General features: G+C 35.8%; 1 protein-coding gene across 1 annotated transcript in view; it reads left to right on the top strand.

Moving 5' to 3' along the window:
* Positions 1 to 26,557, top strand: part of LOC136833926 (endoplasmic reticulum transmembrane helix translocase) — a 250,579-nt gene that overhangs the window by 210,885 nt on the left and 13,137 nt on the right. Inside the window, exons 19-21 of the mRNA XM_067096210.1 lie at positions 8,583 to 8,718; positions 20,953 to 21,149; positions 24,695 to 24,837. Coding sequence (XP_066952311.1) covers positions 8,583 to 8,718; positions 20,953 to 21,149; positions 24,695 to 24,837 — 476 coding nt within the window. The remainder of the gene's footprint in view (positions 1 to 8,582; positions 8,719 to 20,952; positions 21,150 to 24,694; positions 24,838 to 26,557) is intronic.

Below are 26,557 nucleotides of genomic sequence, written 5' to 3'. Positions count from 1 at the left end.
AATGTGTTTGGTCATGATCAAGAAAACAAGCCTTCACTTCCTGGACATTAACCGATTTTTTAACGGCAGCTTTTTGACAGACCGATGGTTCTGGAGTCAACCACGGAGGCAACTTAGAGCAACGTTATTGCCTTAATTTTTTGGTTTTTAATAGACACATTGTCAACTGCAGCATTAATTCTTACATGAAAAGGCTTGGGTGCTCTAGCATTTGCAAACTGACATGCATCATTTTGGTTAAGAATGGATGCTGCAAGGTTTTAAGGGTAACCTATTAACCCTTAAACGCCTACTGGACGTATCATACGTCGAATAAAATTGTCTGTTGGGTGCCAAGTGGACGTACCGTCACGTCGACTACAAAAATTTCAACCTTCGGTCAACTTTGACTCGACCGAAATGGTCGAAAAACGCAATTGTAAGCTAAAACTCTTACATTCTAGTAATATTCAATCATGTACCTTCATTTTGCAACAAATTAGAAGTCTCTAGCACAATATTTCGATTTATGGTGAATTTTTGAAAAAAACCTTTTTCTTACGCCTGCTCGGTAACTTGGCCGAAAATTTCAGAAATTCTTTCGTCATTTTGTCGTAATTTTTGCACTGTTCTATATTAGCCGTTACATAAAGTTTTATATATGAAAATGTCCGCAATTTCATGTAAAATACAGCAAAATACAACCCATGGTTGTAAATTTTATCAGTTTGGAAATATTTTCATATAAACCACGATAACTGCCAAAATTTCAACCTTCGGTCAACTCTGACTCGACCAAAATGGTAAAAAAACGCAATTGTAAGCTAAAACTCTTACATTCTAGTAATATTCAATCATTTACCTTCATTTTGCAACCAATTGGAAGTCTCTAGCACAATACTTCGATTTATGGTGAATTTTTGAAAAAAACTTTTTTCTTACGTCCGCGCCAGAAATTCTTTTGTCACGTTGTCGTAATGTTTGCACTGTTTTATATTAGTCGTTACATAAAGTTTTATATATGGAAATGTGCGCAATTTCATGTAGAATACAACAGAAAATAACTCATGGTTGTAGCTTTTATCAGTTTTGAAATATTTTCATATAAATCACGATAACTGCCAAAATTTCAAGCTTCAAGTCAACTTTAACTCGACCGAAATGGTAAAAACGCAATTATAAGCTAAAACTCTTACATTCTAGTAATATTCAATCATGTACCTTCATTTTGCAACAAACAGGAAGTCTCTAGCACAATATTTCGATTTATGGTGAATTTCTGACAAAAAACTTTTTCCTTACGTCTGCGCGCGATAACTTCGGCCGAACATCTCAGAAATTCTTTCGTCATGTTTTCGTAATGTTTGCATCGTTTTACATTAGTCGTTACATAAACTTTTATATATGAAAATGTGAGCAATTTCATGTAGAATACAACAGAAGATAGCTCATGGTTGTAGCTTTTATCAGTTTTGAAATATTTTCACATAAATCACGATAACTGCCAAAATTTCAACCTTGGTCAACTTTAACTCGACCGAAATGGTAAAAAAACGCAATTGTAAGCTAAAACTCTTACATTCTAGTAATATTCAATCGTTTACCTTCATTTTGCAATAAATTTGAAGTCTCTAGCACAATATTTCGATTTATGGTGAATTTTGAAAAAACATTTTCCTTACGTCTGCGCTGGTAACTTGGCCGAACATCTCAGAAATTCTTTCGTCTCGTTGTCGTAATATTTGCACCGTTTTATATTAGTCGTTACATTAAGTTTTATATATGAAAATGTGTGCAATTTCATGTACAATACAACAGAAAATAACTCATGGTTGTAGCTTTTATCAGTTTTGAAATATTTTCATATAAATCACGATAAATAGAAAAAATTCTACTTTCGGTCAACTTTAACTCGACCAAAATGGTCAAAAACTGCAATTGTAAGCTAAAACACTTACAGTCTAGTAATATTCAATCACTTAGCTTCATTTTTTAACAAACGGGAAGTCTCTAGCACAATATTTCGATTTATGGTGAATTTTTTAAAAAAACATTTTTTTACGCTCTGCTGCGTTCACTTAATTCATGCATCGTTTTGTGATGATATTTTCTCTGTGTTGCTTTCATTGTTTTAAAATTTGTTATATACCAAAATCATCGCAATTTAGTGTACAATACAACTAAAAAAATTAACTCATTAGCTTTAACCGTTTTGCGTACAGCGCGATTTGTATACAATTATATACAAGTTTTTTTTTTTTTTTTTTCGCTGTCATATATTCCAATATTTATATATGATAATGATATTTTTTTCATTTCTGATGGTTGCATACTAAACGTCAGGCAATGACAAAAAAGGAGCCAAAATGAACTCTTAATCTTAAAAACTAAGGGTGCTGTGATTTTTGAAAAAACTTTTTTCCGCTTTGGCGCTAACTCACCGAACGCCGCTGGCATACGGGAGACGTTTTTGTAAATAGGGCTTCGGTGTTTAAGGGTTAATTTGATCATATACCTCAGTCCCAGTTCCTCTTGACATAAATCCAGAGGGAGCTCTTCAGTGTCGGTATACAAGCTTTCAACTGGTGGTCTTAAATGCACCAGAGCATATTCTTAGACCAGCATGATGAACTACATCCAACCCCTTAAGTTTGCTTGCACTTGCTGAGGAGTACCAACCATAGTCAATCTTAGATTTACATAATGAGTCACATAACCGTAAAAGTGATCTCTTATCAGCACCCCAGTTAAAGCCTGAGACTACTTTTAAAATGTTAAGGGATTTCTTTACCTTAATTTTCAAGAAGTCAATATGACTAGCCCATGTTAGCTTCTTGTCAAAAATCATCCCTAAAAACTTCATCTCCTCCTCATATGGTATTAGGGTGTCTTTCAGCTTAATATTTGGAATAGTTTCCTTTCGAGTACTTCTAGTAAAACGAACTGCCATAGTTTTGGAATGGGGAGAATCTAAAACCATCAGCCCAATTGCTGATTGCATTAACTGACTTTTGCAACAAATTATGAGCTGCAATAGCATCATAACTAGCAAGGTCATCTACAAAGAAAGATGCCTTTACTGGAGGTGAGACACATTCAACAATGCTGTTTATAGCCACAGCAAATAAGGTGACACTCATAAACTGCCATGTGGGACACCTTCCTCCAGCTCAAAAGCATTAGACAAGGTATTTCCAATTCTAACTTTATTATACCTGTCACTTAGAATTGAGCTGATGAAATTTAACATATTACCTTGTATTCCCATGTCATGAAGCCGCTTGATAATACCAAAACGCCAAGTAGTGTCATAGGCTTTTTCGAGATCGAAGACGACTCCAATAGTCTGACTGCGTTTCGAGAAACCTTACTGAATTTGAAATGATAGTCTTAGTAGTGGGTCCAGAGTGGAACGATTTCTCCTAAAGCCATATTGGACAGATGATAACAAACCATTTTTCTCCAGATGCCACATTAGTCTAGAATTCACCATTTTTTCAAACAATTTGCACACACAATTTGTAAGAGATATTGGCCAATAGCTTGTAGGAAGGTGTGGATCTTTCAATGGTTTCTTAATGGAGACAACAGCTGCAGTCTTCCAGGAAGGGGGAAGAATACAAGTTTCCCATATTTTGTCAAAGATTTTCAGAAGGTAAGATTTAGCTGAATCTGAAAGATTTTTTAGCATGCTATAAAGAATATCATTCCCGGGGGATGTCAATTCAGATGATGATACAGCATCCCTTAATTCCCTTAAAGTTAACTTGGCATCATAAGATTAACCATTTCCAGAATTTAAATTAAGGGAAATGGTTGAATTCCTAATATTCTGGAGCCGAGTTGAATAGTTCCTAGAACTCAACACTTCAGAGAAATGCTCCCCTAGTTTTTCAGCAACTTCATCAGGCTTGGTGACAAGGTCTCCATTGATTTTCAGACAAGGCATTGGCGATGGAACGTATTTGCCACTTAGTTTTCTTATCCTTTTCCAGATTAACCTGGTTGGTGTATTAGAATTTATGCCATTTATATAAAAAAAATGGGATTCTCTTTTTACATTAAAATATTTTCTCTGTTTGACCATAGCTCGTTGGTAAATAGATTCTGCTGTTGGAGATTGACTGGATTTATAAGCCTGTAACATTTCCTGGTAATTTTCCTCAAATTACCACAGGTTTTATCCCACCATGGAACAGTAGGTCTGCATGGTTTCCCCATGGTCTTAGGTATTGAGTTTTCAGCACTATTCAGTATTTCAGAGGCAAAGTACTCGTAAGCCCTTATATGGGACTCGAAGGACTCAAATTCCTGGGATAGGTTGATACCTTCTTGAAATTTGACCCAATCGGCTTCCTTTTCCTTCTATTTTTTTACAGGATAATTCAAGGGGACATTTCTCAAAAACTTCAGATGAATGGGAAAGTGATCACTGTCATGTAGAAATTCATCTACAGACCAGTTAGAATTCAGATAAGAGAGAAGAAGAGCAAATACTTACCTCTATAGCAGATGAACCACCTGTATAGATATTATGATATGTCATAGTACCATCATTAAAAAGTGTAAAATCATTATTATTAACAATGTCATCAATGATCCTACCGTATGTGTCTAAAAATTTACCACCCCAAAGTGGATTGTGAGAATTAAAATCACCAAGTAGTACAAAAGGAGGAGGAAGTTTATTAACCTTTAAATGCCGACTGGACGTATCGTACGTCGACTAAAATTGCCTGTTGGGTGCCGAGTGGACGTACCGTACCTCGACTACAAAAAATTTCAACTTTCGGTCAACTTTGACTCGACCGAAATGGTTGAAAAATGCAATTGTAAGCTAAAACTCTTACATTCTAGTAATATTCAGTCATGTACCTTCATTTTGCAACAAATTGGAAGTCTCTAGCACAATATTTCGATTTATGGTGAATTTTTGAAAAAACTTTTCCCTTACGTCCGCGTGCGGTAACTCTGCCGAACATCTCGGAAATTCTTTTGCACTTTGTCGTAATGTTTGCACCGGTTTATATTAGTCGTTACATAAAGTTTTATATATGGAAATGTGCGAAGTTTCGTGTAGAATACAACAGAAAATAACTCATGGTTGTAGTTTTTATCAGTTTTGAAATATTTCCATATAAATCATGATAAGTGCCAAAATTTCAACCTTCGGTCAACTTTAACTCGACCGAAATGATCGAAAAACGCAATTGTAAGCTAAAACACTTACATTCTAGTAATATTCAATCATGTACCTTCATTTTGCAACAAGCTGGAAGTGTCTAGCACAATATTTTGATTTATGGTGAATTTTTTAAAAAAACTTTTTCCTTACATCTGCGCGGTAACTCGGCCGAACATCTCAGAAATTCTTTCGTCACTTTGTCGTAATGTTTGCACCATTTTATTTTAGTCGTTACATAAAGTTTTATATATGGAAATGTGCGCAATTTCATGTAGAATACAACTAAAAATAACTCATGGCTGTAGCTTTTATCAATTTTGAAATATTTTCATATAAATTACGATAAATAGAAAAAATTCTACTGTCGGTCAACTTTAACTCGACCGAAATGGTCGAAAACTGCAATTGTAAGCTAAAACACTTACATTCTAGTAATATTCAATCAATTACCTTCATTTTGCAATAAACAGGAAGTCTCTAGCACAATATTTCGATTTATGGTGAAATTTTGAAAAAAAAATTTTTTTTTACGTCCGCGTTACGAATTCATGCATCATTTTGTGATAATATTTTCTCTGTGTTGCTTTGATCGTTTTACAATTTGTTATATACCAAAATCATTGCAATTTAGTGTAAAATACAAAGAAAAAAAAATAACTCATTAGCTTTAACTGTTTTGCTCACAGCACGATTTGTATACAATTATATATGAAATTTTTTTTTCATGCTGTCATATATTTCAAATTTATATATGATAATGATATTTTTTTCATTTCTGATGGTTGCATACTAAACTTCAGGCAATGACAAAAAAAGGAGCCAAAAATAAACTCTTAATCTTAAAAACTAAGCATACGACAGACACTTTTGTAAATAGACGCTCGGCGTTAGAGGGTTAATTAAACCTTGAATGTCCCCAAGAGTGAACCTACATCTCAGGGGAAGATAGAGAGAGCAGATTATGATTTCACAGTCAAAAGTAGCCCTGATAGCAATTGCTTGAAGCTGCGAGTTCAGGGAACAATAAAATGTTGCCATGTTTAGCAGTAATTATTGCAATACCTCCATGGGCGCAGTCCCCATCAGTGGGCTTATCTTATAGATCTCATAGTTTAGACTAGGATTGTATTCTTCATCCCCTAATTTAGTTTCTTGGAGACATACAACCCCTGGATTATGCTCATGCAGTAATACTTTTAGAATTTCTGAAGAAGTCATTAGTCTCTTACAATTCCTTTGTACTGTAAAATGTCCGGATTTAAATTTTAGTGATAGGATCTGCCAAGGGCAATTCCACTGTAATGTATACTATTTCTTTGATTTCTTTCATTTATGGGACTTATAGGAATTTCTTTAGATTGTCTTGAAATATGTGGCTTATAATTGGCTCCAGTATGTTTTTTATTAGCTTTTTGACATGGAGTAGAGTGGACTCGAACTATTATTTTCTTATTATCCAAGGAACTTGATTCCTTGGTTGTTTCTGAGGCAGAAGCACCCTCATTGTTGGTCTCACTCATGTTACATTTTGAATGGGATTTGAAAATCTCCATACTTTGAGCAAGTGGAGGAGAGGATGAAGGAGTTCTTACTCTCTTTGGAACTTTACTTTGTTCTTGTTCCAGTCATTTCTTTGGGAAAGGCTTCTTCTTGCAGAGATGGAAGGGACAGAGGGAAGGACTCATCAGTTGGAGATGGTTCTGCTGTGTAAGTAGGCACATCTTCCTTAAAGAGGTGTGCTTCAACCCTAGCAGGCTGAGCACCTAGACCAGATAACTGGGTCTTAGTCTCAGGAGTTCTTACTTTTACAGCAGGTAAAGGTGCTACATTGTCAGCTTGAGTTCTTATAGAGCAGTGATTCTTAAACTGGGGGGCGCCAGAAGCTTCCAAGGGGGGCGCAAGCAGAGTTGCCAGATGGTGCCAATTATTTTTTTAATTTATGGTGTTAATTACAAAATTGCCAAAAACGTTATCGCTGCTTCCATATATTTCCTAATTATCTCAAAACATGCCAAAAATTCAAAATATCAGTCAATTTTAATTTCAAATCTTGTTTATGAATTGCCTTTTATTGTTATGATAAGTATAATAGCATACAAATAGACAACATATTGTTAATAGAATATAGTTGGCATAAATTTCAGGGGCAGGGGGCGTGGGATCTATACATAATGCAGAGGGGGGCGCAAGGCAAAAAAGTTTAAGAACCACTGTTATAGAGGCTATGGAATTCAGAACCATAGCATAGGTCTTTGTCTGACCAATTAATTTTTTTGCATAACTAATGCTTATATGTTCAGGATTGGCTTTACATATTTATATTGGCTTTTCATATTTATATTGGCTTTTCATATTTATATTGGCTGCAATTTTTATTGGATGGGGTATGATCCAGTTCGCAATTAATACACTTGGGTTGTTTTGAACAAGGACCATGTTCAGGGGCAGAGCAATTATTACAAATTTAATGTTTTTGCAGAATCTGGATAGATGACTGAATTGAAAACATAGAACTGTAAAGGTTTTGATAAATATGGTTTAACTTTGATCATCTCATTTCCAAAATTGACACAAGATGGTACATCGTAGTCCTCAAAAGTTAAAATGACCATATTTGCCTTTGGATTTTTTCTTACTTTCCATATAGAGGTTAGACTAATTTCAGATATTTCACTTTCCGTCAATTCACAAGGGTCTCTATCAAAAACTTCTTCTCTTCCAAAATTGAAATTCATGGGTGATCTAATTTCTTTTATCATGTCATCTTTCTTGAGCTTCTTTAAAGTCAGCATATATGATTGGGTCTTTGATTTGGCGTGAATAAGGACACTGCCTGGGTCTTTGATTTGGCGTGAATAAGGACACTGCCTTTACCAAACCTTGAGATGTTACCCATATCAATACCCCAACCTTTTTTTGGATGTATCTGCTAAATTTATAGTAATTGTAGTTTTCCTCCCTAACAGATACTGCCAACCACATTGGAGGTTTGGGAGTTCTTTTAAGAGTGGCATTGTCCTCCAGATGTGGCTGAGCCACTTGTACCCATGGAGATGGTCTATACACATCCATGTTTTTAGGGGTTTTGCCAGACAGTGCTCCTTTGACAGTCGATTTACATATTTTGATATTGTTCATATTGCTGTTGGCTTTAAGTGCAGCTTCATGTTTTTCAAAAGTTACCCGTCGTTCCCATTTTCCTTCATTTTCATCAAAGTTAATTCTTAACTCTGTTATGCTTTCTGATGTGACTAGGATATCACATCCGCAGTAATAAGGCACTATATGATTAAGTGGTTTGTTTGAAAATAAGTCAAATGTAATAGGAATACTTTATTTACCCTCCAGTAATTATAAAAATACTTTACCTTTTCCATAATAATTCCTTTTTTTACAAGATTTCTCTCTAAATTTTCAGGAGCAAGTTATGAAGGCACAAGCTCAGTTGCAAAAACTGCTACAAGAATTAGAAGAAGAAAATAATCCTGTTGTCAAATTGGGTGATGCTTCCATTGCTGCTCCATTTACATCAAAACTTTCTTCAATACAATGTGGTAAGTGCTATTTATGATTAACCTAATAAAGATTTTGTGTGTTCTTGAAACCCTCTGGCACTATAAAGAATATATAGCCACTTACAGTGTTACCTCAGTTTAGTGAACAACTCGGAGCTCTGCCCCTTCCGCTAAGTACTAATGAAAACCACTAAGTAACAAAGGCCAACACAATAGGGTACCCCAGGGCTAACTATCATACTGTATAGTCTAGTGCAGTTGCCTATATAGTATCTGATAATCTATCATAACCGGTACAGTATTTTGTAATTATCATTCAATTTGAAGTATTAAAGTACAGATGGCAGGCTCGGTTAACGGCTATCCGGTTTACAGGGCTTGTCTAGTGATGGAAATCAGCAATTTTCGGTGCTGAGAATTGCCGATTTCCACTTATCAGTGCCGATAATTGGGTATTGACACTGTTACATACCTAACAGAGGCGCTGATAAACCCCAAAATTCTCTGAAAAAGTGCGAAAAGCTGTGATTTTTGCTTAGTGGCTGTTTTTGGTAATCATCACGCCCTCAGAACGGAACCCCTGCTGATAACCAAGGACTGCCTGTACTTACTTGAATTCAGAGATATGTCTGCTGAATGAATTTCTAACAATATTTTTATGTGCCTGTACTTACACTTACAAGATGTGTAAAGTACTGTACTGCATACAAAACTCATAATATAAACAAAACATATACAGTAGAGCCCCAGTCCTCAATGCTAATCGACTCCAGAAGAAGCGACGAGATTCGATGTAGTCGAATTCTGAATCAATTTCTCCCATAAGAAATAACTGAAAATGGATTAATCCATTCCTGACCACCAGTCATTACCCCAACCTTGAATTTTTATACAAAACTTACACAAATTGCAATTAAATAAGTTCAGAGTTAAATAACTTACCGTATTAGAAAGACTTTTTACATTTTTAAATCATACTATATAAAAAAAATTGGCGTACGACCAATGTAGCCATATTACCGATGGTAGACCCAGTGCCATAGGCTAGGCTAGACAGCCTATAGGCACTACCAGAATGTACTGTAACAGGTACACACAAAAACTCTTGTTAATAATACTGTAATAACATTGAAAAACAAGCCTGATTATTACAGTAAATTAATAATACAGTATTAAAAATAAGCCAAATTACTGTATGTCTGTTATCATAAAATTAAGAAAAATTTTCTAAGTTACGTTGGCACTCGGCAGCTTGTGGCATGAGTGGATGTAAACAAACCAAAGCGCCATCCTGGTGGCATATCGCGGTACTAATTACCTAAACAACAGCAGCAGCATGTGTGGGCTTTATACGCTTTTAAATACATGTGGGAAGAGCGCCACCAACAACGCCAACTAGCGCGGCTGACCAAAACACTTTTGTTTACAAACATCATATGATTCATCAGGTCAGATTCCGGTTTGTTGTTCGAGCTCCGACACAAAATTTACTCGACATTTTGCGTCAAAATCCGATTATGTGGAGTTCTGATACGGTCGAGGACCGGGGTTCTACTGTACATTGTTGCTTTCTAAATATAATTACCCAAAATTCTTTATAACAAAAAATGAAAGAGAGAGAGAGAGAGAATGGCAAGTAAACAATCTTAGCGCTTAGTTTATACAAATGATGCATATTTGTGCTTATACCTTTCACACATGCACACATACTGAAAAATGTGTAACCCTGTTTTATTGAGTACAATACAGCACAGCTCTGCATTAAGCAATGCCAGTAAAAATAAGGTGTCCTTCTAGATATTCCGAAGGCCAGTAGTATGGGAGTCCTCTTCCTCTCTTATTGGGGGAATTATTTCAGCAAGTAGACAAAGTTACCATGGGATCCCCACTAAGGGTCCTACAGTAAACCCCCTGTATTCACAGGGGATGTGAACCACACCCCCCAGAGAATAGCTAAAACCCTCGAATACTTAGAACCCTTCTAAAAACACTTAGAACTGCCTATTTTGATAGTTCAAACAAAAAAAAAAACTAAAAATGCTTATACAGGTATTATCCTACTTACGATGGGGTTAGGTTCCAAAAAATCCCATCATTTGTTGGAAAAAACGTATTTCGAATATAGCCTAGCCTACAGTAGGGTATTCGGTATCATGTATACATATATAGTAGCCTAGCCTACACTATAAAGTATCCTCTATACATACGCGGTATAGTAATTATTAATATCAGCTAATGCTGGAGGTTCATGTAGAGTGACTTCTGATAATTCAATACAAAGAGAAATTGAAAAACAAACAAGAATTAGCTTAGCCTACACTATGGTATATGGTATACATACACGGTAGCATAGCCTACATTATACTGTACTCTATATTCACATATTGTATTATACAAACATCAACAGAACGAATATGCAGCTTTTCTATGGATATTTTAAAATGTTATGCCTTAATTCACTGTATCCAGTAATATTATATATATACTTATATTGCTTTTGTATTATAAATTGCAATCATAGTGATGAGTGTTTTGGTTTGGAAATTGTTTACGCAGTGTTTAATTCTCTGCTTCTAGTTAGCATAAATGAATCTCTAGATACTTTATTTATATGGGGCAAGGTTATTTTTCGTTATACGAAGTGTTTTTAAATTGAAATATAACTTGAGTACGTCTCGTTGTGAAATTAATTTAGCTATTTTTTCGTTAATAGATGAATCGATGATGTTGGCCGTTTTGGGGGGCATTCGTTCGTGTAAAAAAAATGAAGATTCCATTCGCTATTTTCGCTTGATTTCATCATAATACAAGCTTTACGTATTTATCGTTTATCGGCGTAAAAATAGCAGTAATGTGTTCTTTCATGCCCAGTAGTTTTGATTAAAATACATTCTCTCCAGTTTTAATTACGGTCGAGTTTCATCCATGTTGCCGATGCATGATAATCTATAGTCATTAGCAGCTTGAACATGTTTTCTCAGCCTTCGCTAGAACTTGCAGCTTAAATTTAGCAGTAAATTTCCTTGCTGATCTTTTATCTATACTGAATAAGGGTATAATGTAAAAATATATCAGCCCTATTCTACTTAACATCATTTGTACTATAACTTACGGTAATTGTGTATTACCATACGACGGTTGGAATACAAGCAAAACGGCTGTTGTTATCCGATTCGGTGATAAGCAAAACAACAGTTTCTTGGTTGGTTGTTTATGGCTGTACGCATTTACGCAAGAGTATAATGTTTATAACAATACTTTTATCCTTATTTTTTAACTAGAAGATGGGATAAAGAGATGGAGGAAAAGAAGTTGGTCTATTGTAATTTGGTCTCTCTCACTGCCCAATTGTACGTTGCTGCCTGTGCCCTCGCAAAATTTAAAAATATTTTATAAATATTGTCGTATTGGTATTAATTGCTCACCCCATTGCAAAATCGAATTATTGTACGGTGAATTATTGTAACTCGAGCACTACCTGAGTATTTTAATAGTTTTATCACAAAAAGTGCATTTAGTCATGAAAATGAGATGAAAATACAGTGATTAGTGAATATTTCTCAGTGAAAAATACTGTGAATGGGTGAATTTTCAGCAAATAATGTGTATATATGTTCCATAGAGAAATCCGCAAATTGTGAGACCGCAAATATGGGTGGTTTACTGTACAGTATTTGTAAATGTGTACATGGCCACCGTCTAAGAAAGGACCTCTAAGAACACCAAAAACCTATGATTTATGGGCACTACAACTATATATATTCATCACAATAAAGGAAACAGACAATGCCAGAAAACTAGCAGACGCTCTGAAGAGAAACTTGGTGGTCGACTTCACCACAGAGCACAGCCAGCAGAAGACTTTACCGTTTCTTGATGTCCTGGTAAAACAACAAGAAGGGCAGTTTAAAGCTACCACATACACAAAAGCAGCGAACGCTGGCCATTGCTTGAACACGAGGAGAATACACGGACGCATATAAAGTGTAATTAGTGCTTATTTAAATAGGGCTTTCACACAGAACATCGTGGAGAGATGTACATCAAGAACTTGACCGAATTCGTCATTTGTTTGCAAGCAATGGGTATGCAGATGAAATAATTGAAACTGCAATAAAAAAGAAAATTGATGAGTTTTACCAACCCAACAGGACAACGAACAAGGAAGAATCTGATTATTTACCATCATCTATATTATGGGTCTGCATACAAGGAGGAATGCCACAAACTATGTGGGATAGTAGGCAGAGGTGTAACCCCAAAAGTCTTGTACCACAAAATAAGCCTCAGAATCTGTAGTAAGCATAACCTTGTAGTAGCCCTACTAATGAAAAACAATACCACTGTGGGAGGTTCGAAGGACATGTGCACAGACGTAGTTTACAAATTCACTTGTCCAGAAGAGATGTGTAAATCTCACAGCCAAAACTACATCAGGCACACTACGATGACCCCTCGGGGACGTATACTGGTTCATAGAAATCAAGGGCCCTCAACATTTTACAGATGTTCACAATAGGAAGCCATCCCTATAAGAGCTGATAGAAGGCACCCAGGTCATACTCAGAGAGGATAACTGTTTGCCTCCTGATAGCAGAAGCAGTAAGCATTGCTATCCAGAAACCTACCCTGAATATCTGTGGAGTCTGATCATATGCTTCCCTCCAGTAGGAGAAGGATTGCATGAGCCAACAGGGACCAGACAGCATGCCCCCAACCACTGGACACATTGCACCTATATATGTGTGTGTGTGTGTGTGTGTATATTTTCATGATATTGCCTTGTAAAATGTATATCTTTCTATGATTTTGATATATTTACTGTTCTAGTTATCATGTGTTCTGTGTAATGATAATAATTGTTAAAATTAACAGCGTGATTTAGAATGAGTTAATAATACGTTTTTAATAGTAACGTAGTATATCAGCAACACGTGTGCATGGTAGCGAATGCTGTTTTGTTTCGGTTGTCATCGCAAAAGTTGAGCACTTGTTTCAAGTTGAGCATTGGCAGGTCTGGATAACAGTCGAGTGGTGTTGAGATTTCGTTATAAGCTTTGTCCCATACAATGATTTTCTGGTAAAGACGTACTTTTTGAGATATACAAACAAGTTGTTGCACTGAAGCACATGGCAATTGCTTCAGTGTTTAAGATTACAGTGCTGTGATCACGTATTGTTCTAATGTGCCAGTTTTGGCCCCAAAACATTTTGCTCAGGAAGTGACATCATCTTCGTCTTCTAGAACTTGCTCTTGTATTTTGTTCCCAAAATGCCATAATAATGATGTAATTCTATGGAGGTTTTGCTTATAGCTGGAATTCAAAAAGTTTGCTCATTCTGATTTAAGAGACTTTTCGTGTGGGTGTGGTTCTCTCTCTTTCTCTCTCTCTCTCTTCAAAAGAGAAAAGTTATTAACGTAAAATGTTTGTGTGGTCATTGATATTAAACTTGGCTTTTTAGGTCTGAATGTAGGAAAAGTGTATATATTAGTAACGGTGCTTATCAGAAGTGTGTTTTGTGAATCTCAAGCAGCTGTATTTCGGGTGATTTTGCGAAAGTTTTCAAAAGCTTATGTATGGTAAAGTGAAATTTACTTATTATTACCATGGTATAATAAGGATTAAGGGATTTTTGCCTTAGTGAAATTGTTTTTGGTAAATCTTTTGTGTATTTTTGTGCTCTTGTGCTTGCAATCTCATAATTTTTCACATTTTATGTATTGGTGATTTAACATTTATTTACTTAGCATTTTAAATACTTAATAATTTAACATTGCATACATGATTTAATTTTCATTTACTGAGATTTTCTTTTCAAATCTTGAGTAATTCTTGATAGTTTAAATTTTGTTTGATTGATTTAACTTCTTGATGAATTAACCTTTGTAATTTAACTCATGGATTAATTCAATTGTGTTGCTTTCAAGTAATAGTAAATTTTTTCAGATTGTGAATTCTAGCTATAAATTTTGAATTTAAAAATAAATTTTTGTTTTTAAAATTTTTTAAAAACAGTGTTTCATTTATTGACCACCAGTGAATAGAATTAATTGTGTGTATAAGGCAAAGTGATAAACATGTTTTGTTCCTGTAATTTTGCTGAAGTGAATTAAGACCAGGGAAACAGATAAAGTTGTTTGATGGAGTGATGCCCTTTTGCTCTAGTATATTTCTTGTTTAATTGTTGATACCTCACACATATTCTGATAAACTTAGTTTGATTTTTCATGTGATTAATAAGTTTTTTCAGGGATCACTGTTACCTTTAGAGGACTTGGTCTTAATTTTTATTGTTGCGAGAGTTCAAGTATCGGGTTGGAGTGAGGTAAATTTTTTAATTCTGTGATTAGTTGTGTAATAATAACCAGGCACTTGGTACACATCGTGACAATAAGAAAATTTTTGGTGCCTAGACCCGAGAACGAAACAAAATATCACTCTGGTTTATGGTTTATACTGGTGGTGGTAGGGATTTTTTGATAGAAGAGTGACCACATAGTTATTTTTTTAATTGTATTGTGAATTATTTAGTCGAGTAACTTAGAGAAAATGGCTCTGTTCAATGTTCAGGCGTTTTTAGCAGTTCCATCCATTCAAGAGTTATCTGAATCCAACCTGACTAAGGCACACTGGATTGCTTTAGCAGTGGCGTGTCGGGGGCAGTGGCGTGTCGGGGTAGTGTGTCTAATGATATGATTAAGGCATAAATCAGATGTATTGCAAGCCAAGCATTAATGGACTCTGGTAAAATAACTGATGAAAATGAGTTAGAATTAGCACAAGAATTGTTGAATATAGCTGAGGCAGAATTTATAAATAAGTAAGGGCAAAAGAAAGAGAAAAGTGATGCAGAGGTAGAGCTTAGATGCATAATTGCAGAAGAAAGCTTGATTAAGCTGAAAATGCAAGCAGAAAAAGAAAGAGGAAAGAGAAGAAAGGTTGATTAAGCTGAAGATGCAAGCTGAAAGAGAGAAAATGCAGGCAGAAAGAAAAAGAGAAGACAGACAGAAAAGAGAAAGAAAAGAAAGAGAGGAAGAAAAAGCATCAGAAGAAGAAAGAGAGAGAGCAAGAGAGGAAAGGGAGAAAGAGAAAGAGAAGCACAAGACAAAAGAGAAAAAGCAAGACATGAAAGAGAGATGGAGTTAATAAAAGCTTGAACCACATGACCAGTAACACTGTCTAACCCTATCCAAGGTACTCAAGAGCCTGTATTTGATGTGGTAAGCATGCAGAAGTTAATCCAAAGTTTACAGAAGCAGCTCTAGATGATTTTTTTTATCACTTTGAAAAAGTTGCTTCCATCAGTGAATAGAATTAATGTGTGCATAAGGCAAAGTGATAAACATGTTTTGCTCCTGTAGTTTTGCTGAAGTGAATTAAGACCAGGGAAACTGTTGAAGTTGTTTGATGGAGTGATGCCCTTTTGCTCTAATATATCTCTAGTTTTATTGTTGATACTTCACACACATACACATATAGTATATATACAGTATGTATATATAATATATATATATATATATATATATATATATATATATATATATATATATATATATATATATATATATATATATATATATATATATATATATATATATAATATATATACATATATACAATTGTGTATACATATATATAGATATATGTACATATACAGTATATACATATACACATATATACTGTATTGCGTAAAACTATTCACTTGTTCAGAAGTAAAGAGCCAACTTGTAGTGAGGAGCCTGTTGACACATTTTATTAGTAATTGCTGTAAGTGTTTGTGTACACCATCATATGAACCTCTGTATAAAGTATCCTTTAGAAGCTAAGCAAAAGGCCTTGTAGCAGTTTCCTTTCCTTGCTGAAGTGTTTCACACTCTCAGACTTGGCTCATATCCCAGGATGCATTACTTAGACACAGATAACTTACTCTGAGGCTCAAGCTGCTGTACGTTTTGTAATTCCCACTTTACCATTTATCTGTAGGAAGGAGGAAGTTTTGTCCTCCACCCTGTGAGGTCTCTGAGATTCCATCAGAAGGAGAGTGATACTGCAAAGGGATGTTCGTGGTTGTTTCTTTCAATTGACGTATTGAAATCTTAGGTCAAGAAGAATACAGTAATACTTTATATTTGGCTGAGAATTCTTTAGGTGGAGGCTACAAGAACTCTCATTGAGTAAGCATCCAGAGTGAGAATAAAAAGCCGTGAAGTTCAAAGTGTAGCTACATCTGTACCTTTAAAAGGAATATGAATGCTGAGGCCATCCTCCTTGGAGATCACCCAGCACATTTGTGAAGCTTTATTTGACAGGATTGACACAAGTCTCAGGATGTGTAGTAGATTAGCTCTATTGTTACATCAAGCCAGGTTGCAACTGCCCCAAGCGCAGGTAATGCCTCTTGTGTCTCATTACCGTCGTAGCATATTCCTTCTTTTTCTAAGTTGTTGTATCTGGGGTGATAGCATCTAAGTCTTACAAAAGGGTAAGTCTCAGCCTAAAATATGTACTTTCAGCCCTTTGTAAAAAAAAAAGGGGGGGGAAGAATAAAGGACATTCTAGGATTTTTAAACCTACTAGCAAGGATCATCTTCAACTTAAAGACCTCTTCTTAGTCTTGAGGACCCCAGGTTTCTTGCTCATAATCACTTGGAAAGCTGCCTACCTCTGGCCTGGTTAAAATTAGCTACACTTCAAGAAGCCTGCATCTTAAGTATAGCATCAGTAAACATTACTTTCATGGTACCAGATAACTTAGAAATAAAATCATTCACTCACTCCAAAGTAGCAGTCAGATAAATATAAACTTATTGAATTGGTGTCAGATTTTTGACAAAAATTATTTTTTAACACAAACCTGTGAGTTTACATTAATTACTCTCCTCCCATCCCCTCTTCTTGGGACAAGTCTAGACAACACAGGCAGATGACTTGCTTAGCTGGCCAAGTGCGCTGTGGTTCATAGATTTGGGTCTGGCCAGTGGGTTAGTGTTCCATTTTTATGGTGTGTCTAGACCTGCTGGATTGCAGGATTAGGCATATGTACAGTGATGTATTTATATTAAAGCAGTTATGTGTATGAAAATCCTTCAGTGGGTTTCATAGAAACTTGTTCAATTCTTGGAAATTCCATTTTTATTAATTGTGTGCCTTTACATTCAGCTGTGACTGTCTGTCAGTAAATAATTTTTTTGTTAATGCAATCATTTGATAAATTTCAATAAAATCTGAATTTTTAGTAACATATGTACTTACCTGGACCCTGTAGGTGGTAGCACATATGGTGTGCCTTGCTCATAGCAGGTACTGATGGCTCTATGTAGCCTACCTTTGGCCCCAGCTGCTTTGCATTCTGTCTTTGTTCATCTGTTCCCCTTGGTTTGTGTATCTTAGCTATCCAACATCTTTAACTGTATCTAATCCAGGTTTCATCTGTAATATAAGAGGAAATCTTTCAGACAAGACCTATGAAAGTCAGGAGATGTGATGCAGTGGTCTCATTAATCCTTGTCATCTTCAAATGTTTTTACGGCATTTTTGCTCTTCGCAGGGTTAGACATAAAATTACTTTTTTTCCATGATTTCTAGGACCTCCCTACAAGGGTTGTAATCCCACTACTTCCAATATGTTAATTTTTTGACCAACTGTTTGTCATCCATTCTCATCACAAGTCCAAATCATCTCAGTCATTGAGATTCTGTCTTTTCTAGACTTCTGATACCACATCTCTGCACCAATTCCTCATTCATAATGCAGTTTCTCTCTGTAATCTAGCCATGAATGTAGAACATTCTGTATTGTCCATTTTCCACATGTGTACTGCATAGAATATTACAGGCCTTTTGTACCCATTTTGAGTCTCCGTTCAACAATTGGTATGTTTTTATAAACCAGGTATTTAGCTATCAGTTTCCATTTCATCCACTTTTACAGTTTTAGATGTGCCCATCTATTACAACTGGGTTAACACTCCTTTCTTTCCCAAATGCTCTTTTAATCCATTTCCTGGTTTTAAGATCTATTACTCCATGCATATTTTGTAACCCTGAGCACCCCTTTTGAATATCTGTAACATCTGGTACACAGGCAGAGTTCACCCCCCCCCCTTACCTTTCCCACAACTAGTGCATGGCCATTTTGCATTTTCATTTTCTTCCTTCCCAGTCACCGTAAACTTACCATTGGTTTTCAGTTTTCTCCTGTCATTCTACTCTTCCACCACATTCTTCTCTTCCACCAATGCATTCTTAGACCTTGTTGTCGGCACTAGGTCATTAGCATAATGCAGCTGCCAGGGGCCCCTTTTGTAGCTTCTTCCAATACTGCAATAAATAGCAAAGGGCTCAGTGGTCTCATTGAACTTCCTTAGCTTTCAAGCGTAATTTATCTCTCCCTTCCATACTGCAAGCCACTTTTTGGAAGTGTCAATCAGTGTTTGCTTCACATTATTTAAAAGAAATAGAAACTGTTCATGATAACTGCAGTACATTGGGTCTGTTTTCGGTGGCTGGTGTGGTGTTGGGTAAGGAAGTGTAGGCAGCATCCCTTCCTATTATTCTTCGCCTTGAAACAAAGTTGTTGAAGATTTTAGGGGAGCCTGGGGGTACATTGTGCCTGGAGTACCCTCCAGTTCTTTTATGGTTGGGTAGTGGATATTTTTATTATTGTGGTTTTGGTGACTGTTTTCTCTGGTTATTTATTTTGTACTGCGCCCAGGGCAGGGCATCTATTCTTTATCTTTGTGAAGCAATCAGAATTGTACTTTGCTGCAAGGCACCCACTGAAATAGTAGGCGACTCTCGGCTATACTGCCGCGCCACTATATGATAAGATGAGCACCATCTAGAGGCAGTATCTTCTTGCAGCAGCTCACTTATCAGGTAAGGAATCAACAGGCATTATTTTAATGCTACCAGTCTTATCTGTTCTCTAATTAATTACCATTTTAATGTTTTGGGATAGATATGTTCATGTATCCCACCTCCTGTCAATGTGGGAATCAGCAATGTAATTACCCAGTAAGTTACTTATATAAAAATGACATTTTTATGATAAAATAATTTTATCTATACTTAACAAGTAATTACATGATCAGAGCCTGCCCTCCTCCCCATGCATGAATATAAGGGCATAAACAAATTGAAGCCCATTTGCTAGTTGACCCTCTCTTTCCCCGAAAGTGGGCGGGGCGAGTCACCTAACCAAAACAAAATAGCAAGACCTGCATATTTCAGAGCTTTAGCTGCTGAGCAAGTGGAACTATTAGCAATGTAATTACTTGGTAAGTATATATAAAACTTTGTTTTATCGTAAAAATGTCATTTTTGAATGAGATGGCTGGTCGTCTTCCTTTCTCTTTCTTTTTCTCCTCTACTGGCAGGCAGTGGAGAGAATTAATCCATCATGCACTGGAACTGGTCAGATACAGGTGAGAGAGCCCCATTTCATTGGTTTTTTATTGTTTCTACACAATACAGACTATATATGGAAGTAAATTGCTTCCTTTCTCTTACAAGGGGAGAGAGGAAATGATAACAAACAAGGTTGGTGGCTAACGTGAAAGTTTTGTTGTCTCCGACAATTGCAGGTTCTTTATTTTCCTACAAGACACAATGTAACAGGAGTTCACATTATCTCTTAACCCAGAAGTCTGGCTGCTGAGTAACCTTTTACTGAACAGATTAGAGGCATATGACTCCTTCCTAGTCCTTCTTTGGCCAGGAAGTGAAGCCAGGTGCGCTGAACCGCCAGTCAGTTCTGAGGCTTTCTTTATCCTCCCTCCAAGAGTAAGTCTCCCTTATGTTAAGACCAAAGGTTTGTTCTGTACGTGAACAGATGACAAATTTTAAGTCAATTTGTATTTTTCATAACTAAGAAACCTGTGGTCTTAATGTATATGGCCCACCTCAAGACACCCCTCATTTAGTTACCTGGGCTTAAGGAAATTGATGCGTTGTAGCCGAGATGGGTTAAGGCATTCGGCTGTACCTCCCTCCTTTCCATCATCTTGGCTAGCTCCCGTTGCCACCAAAATCCTTGTACTTTTTTTTTTTTTTTTTTACATCAGCAGGAGCTAGAGAATTTTCGAAAAATAAAATTTATTTAAAATTTGTCATTTTGTGCCTTTGTCAAGTTACTGGTTGAAATAATCATAGTCACTTACCAAGTCCAAGAAAGGCATGATTTTTTTATACATTGTGTGAAAAATTTTTTCATTAAAAATCCAGTCATACAATAAGCTTAAATATTTGACATTTTTCTCTTTGTCCACAGTTTGCCACATCATCAAACAGGGAAGATGTACTCTGGTTACCACACTGCAAATGTTCAAAATTTTAGCTCTGAATGCTTTAATTTTAGCATATTCTCAGTCTGTTTTATACTTAGATGGTATCAAGTTTTCAGATTACCAAGCAACACTACAGGGACTGCTATTAGCTGCCTGCTTTTTGTTTATATCTAGATCAAAGGTAAGGTGAGCTGTTTTATAAACTCTACTGTTGTTATTCAGTGTAATTATAGAGATTCTGTTGTTACCATACACATATCTAGTAATTTTTTTGCATTTTTATGCTGGAGGAGATGCTTCCATGTTGATTTATAAAACATGACCATAGTGATAACATTACAGCAATACCTCAAACTTACGCTAGTTTAGGTTCCAGAACCCCCTCATGTAAGGCAAGGATTTGTGTAAGTTTGGAGTGTTACCCATACCCATACATTGAATTTATTTATGAATTGTTACGGAGAGAGAGGGAGAGTGAGTAGGTATTCTTATGTTAGACATCAAAAGATGGAAATTCATGATTTATGAAGGAGAGGGAGAGAGAGAGAGAGAATTTTCAGTATCTTTCATAGCAGTACATATTTTATTTGATCATTGAGTGGGCAACATATTTGACCATCAAGTGGACGACATTTTCTACCCTTCGCAGTCAATATGTCAAGGTAATTGACAGTTAGGTTACACCCCCCCTCGCTCCAAAGCTTCGGACTGGGAATCAATATGTATTCTTTAAAATTTTGTATAGTTTACTATAGAAATGCATAATGTAATTATAGCATGGAAAATATGAAAAAATTAATAACAACTAACGTCACAGTTATCTATAAAACTACAGTATACAAAACAAACAAACATACACAGTATATTACATATGCATAAAAAATCTCTTATCTCAGTGAGAGAGAGAGAGAAACAAAAATACAATTTATACGTCAAAGCAAATACTAAAGTACCATAGAGAGAGAGAGAGAGATGTTTACATCGACAGCTGTTTTGTGATTTTAGTATCATACAGTTTTTATGTACAAAAATAAAAATAATAGAAATTTTTCATGCCAGTTTTACACATAAAAGTATGAAAACTTGTAATTTACATAAAAAATTAAACATAACCACTTCTGCAGGGCTTCTCAAGTATTTTGCAAATGTTGTGAGTCTGAAAAAATTGCATATGCTAATTAGTTAGGTTCCAGTGAAAAGTTTGTGTGTCTGTGAATTCGCACAACTGGAAGCATGTAAGATTGAGGTATTACTGTAATTTCTAATAAATCTTTTGGAGGTAAAGTATGTGTAATGTATTGAAGAATATGATGATTTCAGCATGTTTGATTTTATTGAAAGAGTATTTTGGATGTCTACTATTCATCATTTTAGCTTCTGTGGTTCTTCACTCAAGAGTTGCTACAATGTGTCTTATGCAGCACAGTCTAGATGATACTCAAGCTTCTTTTGCTGTCTCTCTCTGACACTCAGCTACTTTATCTTCATTCTTACTTTTCATCCTTTGGACTTGTCCCTTACTCAAATTTTCATTTGTCACTGAGGACTGACTCCCATGGGTATGCCATTTAAAAGTTTGAAAATAGGATTATGTTATTATAATCAGAATGAAGATGCATTTATATTTACACACAATTATTTCTTACTGAAAATCAACCAGATTTGCTGAAAATCACCTATATGATGTAGATTAGTGTAAAAAAAATTATTTTTGAGACCATTAAGTAATTTGAAATGAATTTTAATGAGGAGCAGTAATGTGAAATGTTTAAAAGCTTTGAACAATTTTTTTAGCAGGGTGGTGTTAACTAAGTTTCTGCAGATGCTCAACTTACGAAATCATCTCAGAGTAATAAAATAACTATAATATTGCTCTAAAAACAAGAAAAATAGGTTTTATTATTACTGGCTGAAAATTTCCCTGGTAGGTCTTATGTTATTCATGAACTTGGCCAGCTAATTGACGAAAATTTGTCAAAATTTCAGGAACTATGAAAAACAATTTGAAATTAAGCTAGATGATTGATTATTTGATAGATAGTATAGATAACTGATTTAAATGTTCGAGGTTTATTTTTGAGCACTCTGCACCTTATACTACCCATAAATACCCTTTAAAATAATGGTAAATACTGGATATGAATGTAGTAATGCATGTGTATTTAGATGCGTTAAACTAGAATAGTGTGTGTGTGGAGCTGCTTTATTAAGCAGAAACTATAGATTTGAACAATTTAACTGAAATTCCTGAATGTACTTATTGGTGCTCCTCAGAGTAGAGTTCTTAGCCAAGTACTATATATACTACGTAAGCAAAATATATGATTTAGCATTGAAAGCAAGATCGTTGCTTACACAGATTATGCGACTCTGTTGTACCAATCCCATCTCCTGAGTGTAGATATCTTGCTGCTGAATGACTTGACAGAGATTTTATTAAAAGTCAAACTTCACAGTATGCTTTTCATTAGATCTAGAAAACTGGATCCACCCCAGCACCAAATGTTTTTGTTAACTAATTGCAACTCATTTAGAATTTGTGTTGTTCTGACATATATTCATTTTTGCAAAAAATATCTAGTCTACCTCTTCTTCAGTTGCTTGAAAAATGTTTTTAGGACACCTGTACTTGTGAATTATAGGGAGCCTCGATGGCTCGGTCGGTAGAGCAGCAGACTCGGACTTCATAAGAAGTCTGTGTCGTGGGTTCAAATCCGCAGCCGGCTGGTCAGAGGGGTGGACAATTTGCTATCCATGTAGACACCCCGGGATTATGTATGTAATCAACGGATAGGTTTGCTGAAAGCAGATGGGTGTTACAGACTAATACACACACAAACAAAGCCACTCCAACATCCTCTAAAAACATAACAGACGCCTTACACGTCTCGAATTGTCGGCCTAACCACTCACGTCTCCTCGCTGCTGGGAGAAAGGGAGCTGGGAATTTGGCACGATACAAATACACATGTGCTACCTGGGTCTAAGCGATGTCAGGCAGGGCAGCCGATCGAGGCTACGGCGTATCCCAACGCCAAATCAAAGTCCTTCAAAAGAAGGCATTGTGCTTACCCCATATGAAAAATGGGAAAAAGCATGTTAAACGAAGAAGAAGAATTACTTGTGAATTATAGAGGAATGTTTTAATTCTATTATTCTTCACTGTTCCAAATATTGCCTCCTTTTTGCATCTTAAGTTGTTGGGCAAAAACTTGAGTTATATTTTATTTCTTATCACAGACCTAACTATTTATTTGACAGTGTTGTTAAGTTAGTTCAGTTTGGATGTTTTTCCCCTCATCCTTTAAAATTTTCTGAGATTATACTATGCACCATTAAGTAGTACAGTAGATAAGCAGTTAATTCCTAAAGCCTTGCATTCTCTTCTGTAAAGTTCAGTACCACACAGTTATCTAAAAATGTTGCTGCAGTTATGATCAATTATGGAATGGAGCTACAGAATTTCAGACCTAATCATTAGATCCAGGTCCTTTCAATTAAGGCCACTTAAATTTTAGTTCAAATATATAACCCATGAAAATTGTTTTATGATAAAACAGTAGGAAATGTGAGTAACAAAGCTCCTGCCAAGTAGGTAAATGCCTTTAAAAAGTCATGATGTGAAACTGCGTTTTTTAAGAGTTGATGTTATACATCCATATGGCATTAGTTATGGATTTCTTTGTTCCTAATTTGCTTTTTCTTATTTATGATGATTTTTTTCAGCCCTTGAAGATTCTCAGCAAAGAGAGACCACTTCCCAACATTTTCAACGTTTACACAATTATGACAGTATTGCTGCAGTTCACAGTGCACTTCACATGCTTAGTATTCCTTGTCAAAAATGCTAACGAATGGTCACCGCCAAAGTAAGTTATAGGGAAATATCCTTTTGGCTTCATATTTTTTGTAACAATCGTACAGTGTTATGTTTCGAGTTACTAGTGTAATATAAAGGTTTTTAGTTAAAATGTTAATTTATAAACTCTCTCTTTCATACTTTCCTCTCTCTCTCTCTCTCACTCTTTGTATGAGTTTGGTGAGATAAGAATGGGGGAGTGACTGGTGAGGGAGGTCAACTCCATGGTTATGGGGAAACAAATCAGTGAAATAAAAAGAATATAATTAGAAATTTATATCTTGAACCCTTTGTGGTCCACGACATTTCTGAAACATCTACAAGCTATCAGTAAGGTATTTGGTGATGTTTCTCAGATATATTGTTTTTATGACTCAAGTGCTGAAACATCAGTAATACCACTCATATTTAGCTGCTCCAACACCGAATGGCTAGCCAGTTGGCGACTTCAGAGGAGGAGAATGTGGCCTGGCACAAATTGTTTTGGAGCAAGACTTTTATTATTATTTTGAAATTAGCTATCTCACATTATCATGGAGTGACCATAGTTTTTTTTTTTTTTTTTTTAGTGTGCATCTTTTCATACACCATCCATAATGAGTGGTAGTGAGCGCAAAATGATGAGTAATGCTCATTATGAGAGTGATGTATCATCTGACAGTGAGTTTAGGGAGGTTAATGATAGAGAATCAGAGTGAGAGAGATAGATTGGCATTGGGAAGTGGTACCCATTGTTTTCAAGACTGTATGCTTAATCATCAGCCTTGTTTTGATGTTGACTTTTTAGGGCTGATTCCTACTTTGGTGGAACACTTTTGATGTAAGTGGATGTATGTATCTCTTGGATTGAGAGATAATAATGCTTTATGTGCCCATTGATATTATAACCAAATTGGGGTATTTTGTTGCCGTTTACTATTGTCTCTACTAATTATTGTTATTACTAATTATTGTTATTATTATTATTATTATTATTATTATTATTATTATTATTATTATTATTTAATAGTCATGTTTAAAAACATATCAATAACAAAACTTCATTTGCATGAAAGTGTGGCTTTGGAAAGAGTTTTTAGTAAATGGGATACAGTACTGAAAGGATTAACCTAAATCTTGTTAAGCAGCTGCCAGCTACCTTATGTGTCAGAACTGAGACTGTGGGATTCATATAAATAAGGCCTCTGAACACCTGTGCTTTTTTTTAAGAGGCTAGGATGAAAAACCCCAGGGCAATGGAGATTCAAGAATGGACCTTTGCTTTAGTGTCCCATTAAGCATGTCTTGTAATATGGGCTCAGCTGCTGTTGGATGACAGATCTCTTGTGCTATGCTGGAGTCCTGTCCAACTGAAGCCCCCTGGTGCTGTGTATGGGTATGGGTTAAACTGGAGTACCATCCAGAACCCGAAAGTCCAGCTGCCTAAGGGACTCATGATTTGTTTAGCAAGATTGTTTTTGCTGCTGAGAATGCATGGTGGTAAATGCCCTCATTATTAAGCTTGTGCTGCTCAATTGGGAACCGTGGCTATTTAGGGACTGTCCAACATAGGGGAGATCATCCTGGTTTATGAGTACAAGAAGATACAGCTTGAAAACATTCGAGAAATCTGCCTGGATAAGCAGGTGCAGTGGCATGTGGTTGCAGCATCATCCATTCCCCCCCTCCCCTTTTCAGTCAGTGGTAACATAGCTTAGAAGACTTGTTCCTAGTGCAGAAATTTCAACGTC

The sequence above is a fragment of the Macrobrachium rosenbergii genome, chromosome 4 (assembly GCF_040412425.1).
Source record: "Macrobrachium rosenbergii isolate ZJJX-2024 chromosome 4, ASM4041242v1, whole genome shotgun sequence".
Lineage (NCBI taxonomy): Eukaryota > Metazoa > Arthropoda > Malacostraca > Decapoda > Palaemonidae > Macrobrachium > Macrobrachium rosenbergii.
Note: the sequence above shows the minus strand (reverse complement) of the source record. Positions and strands in the feature narration are given on the sequence as shown.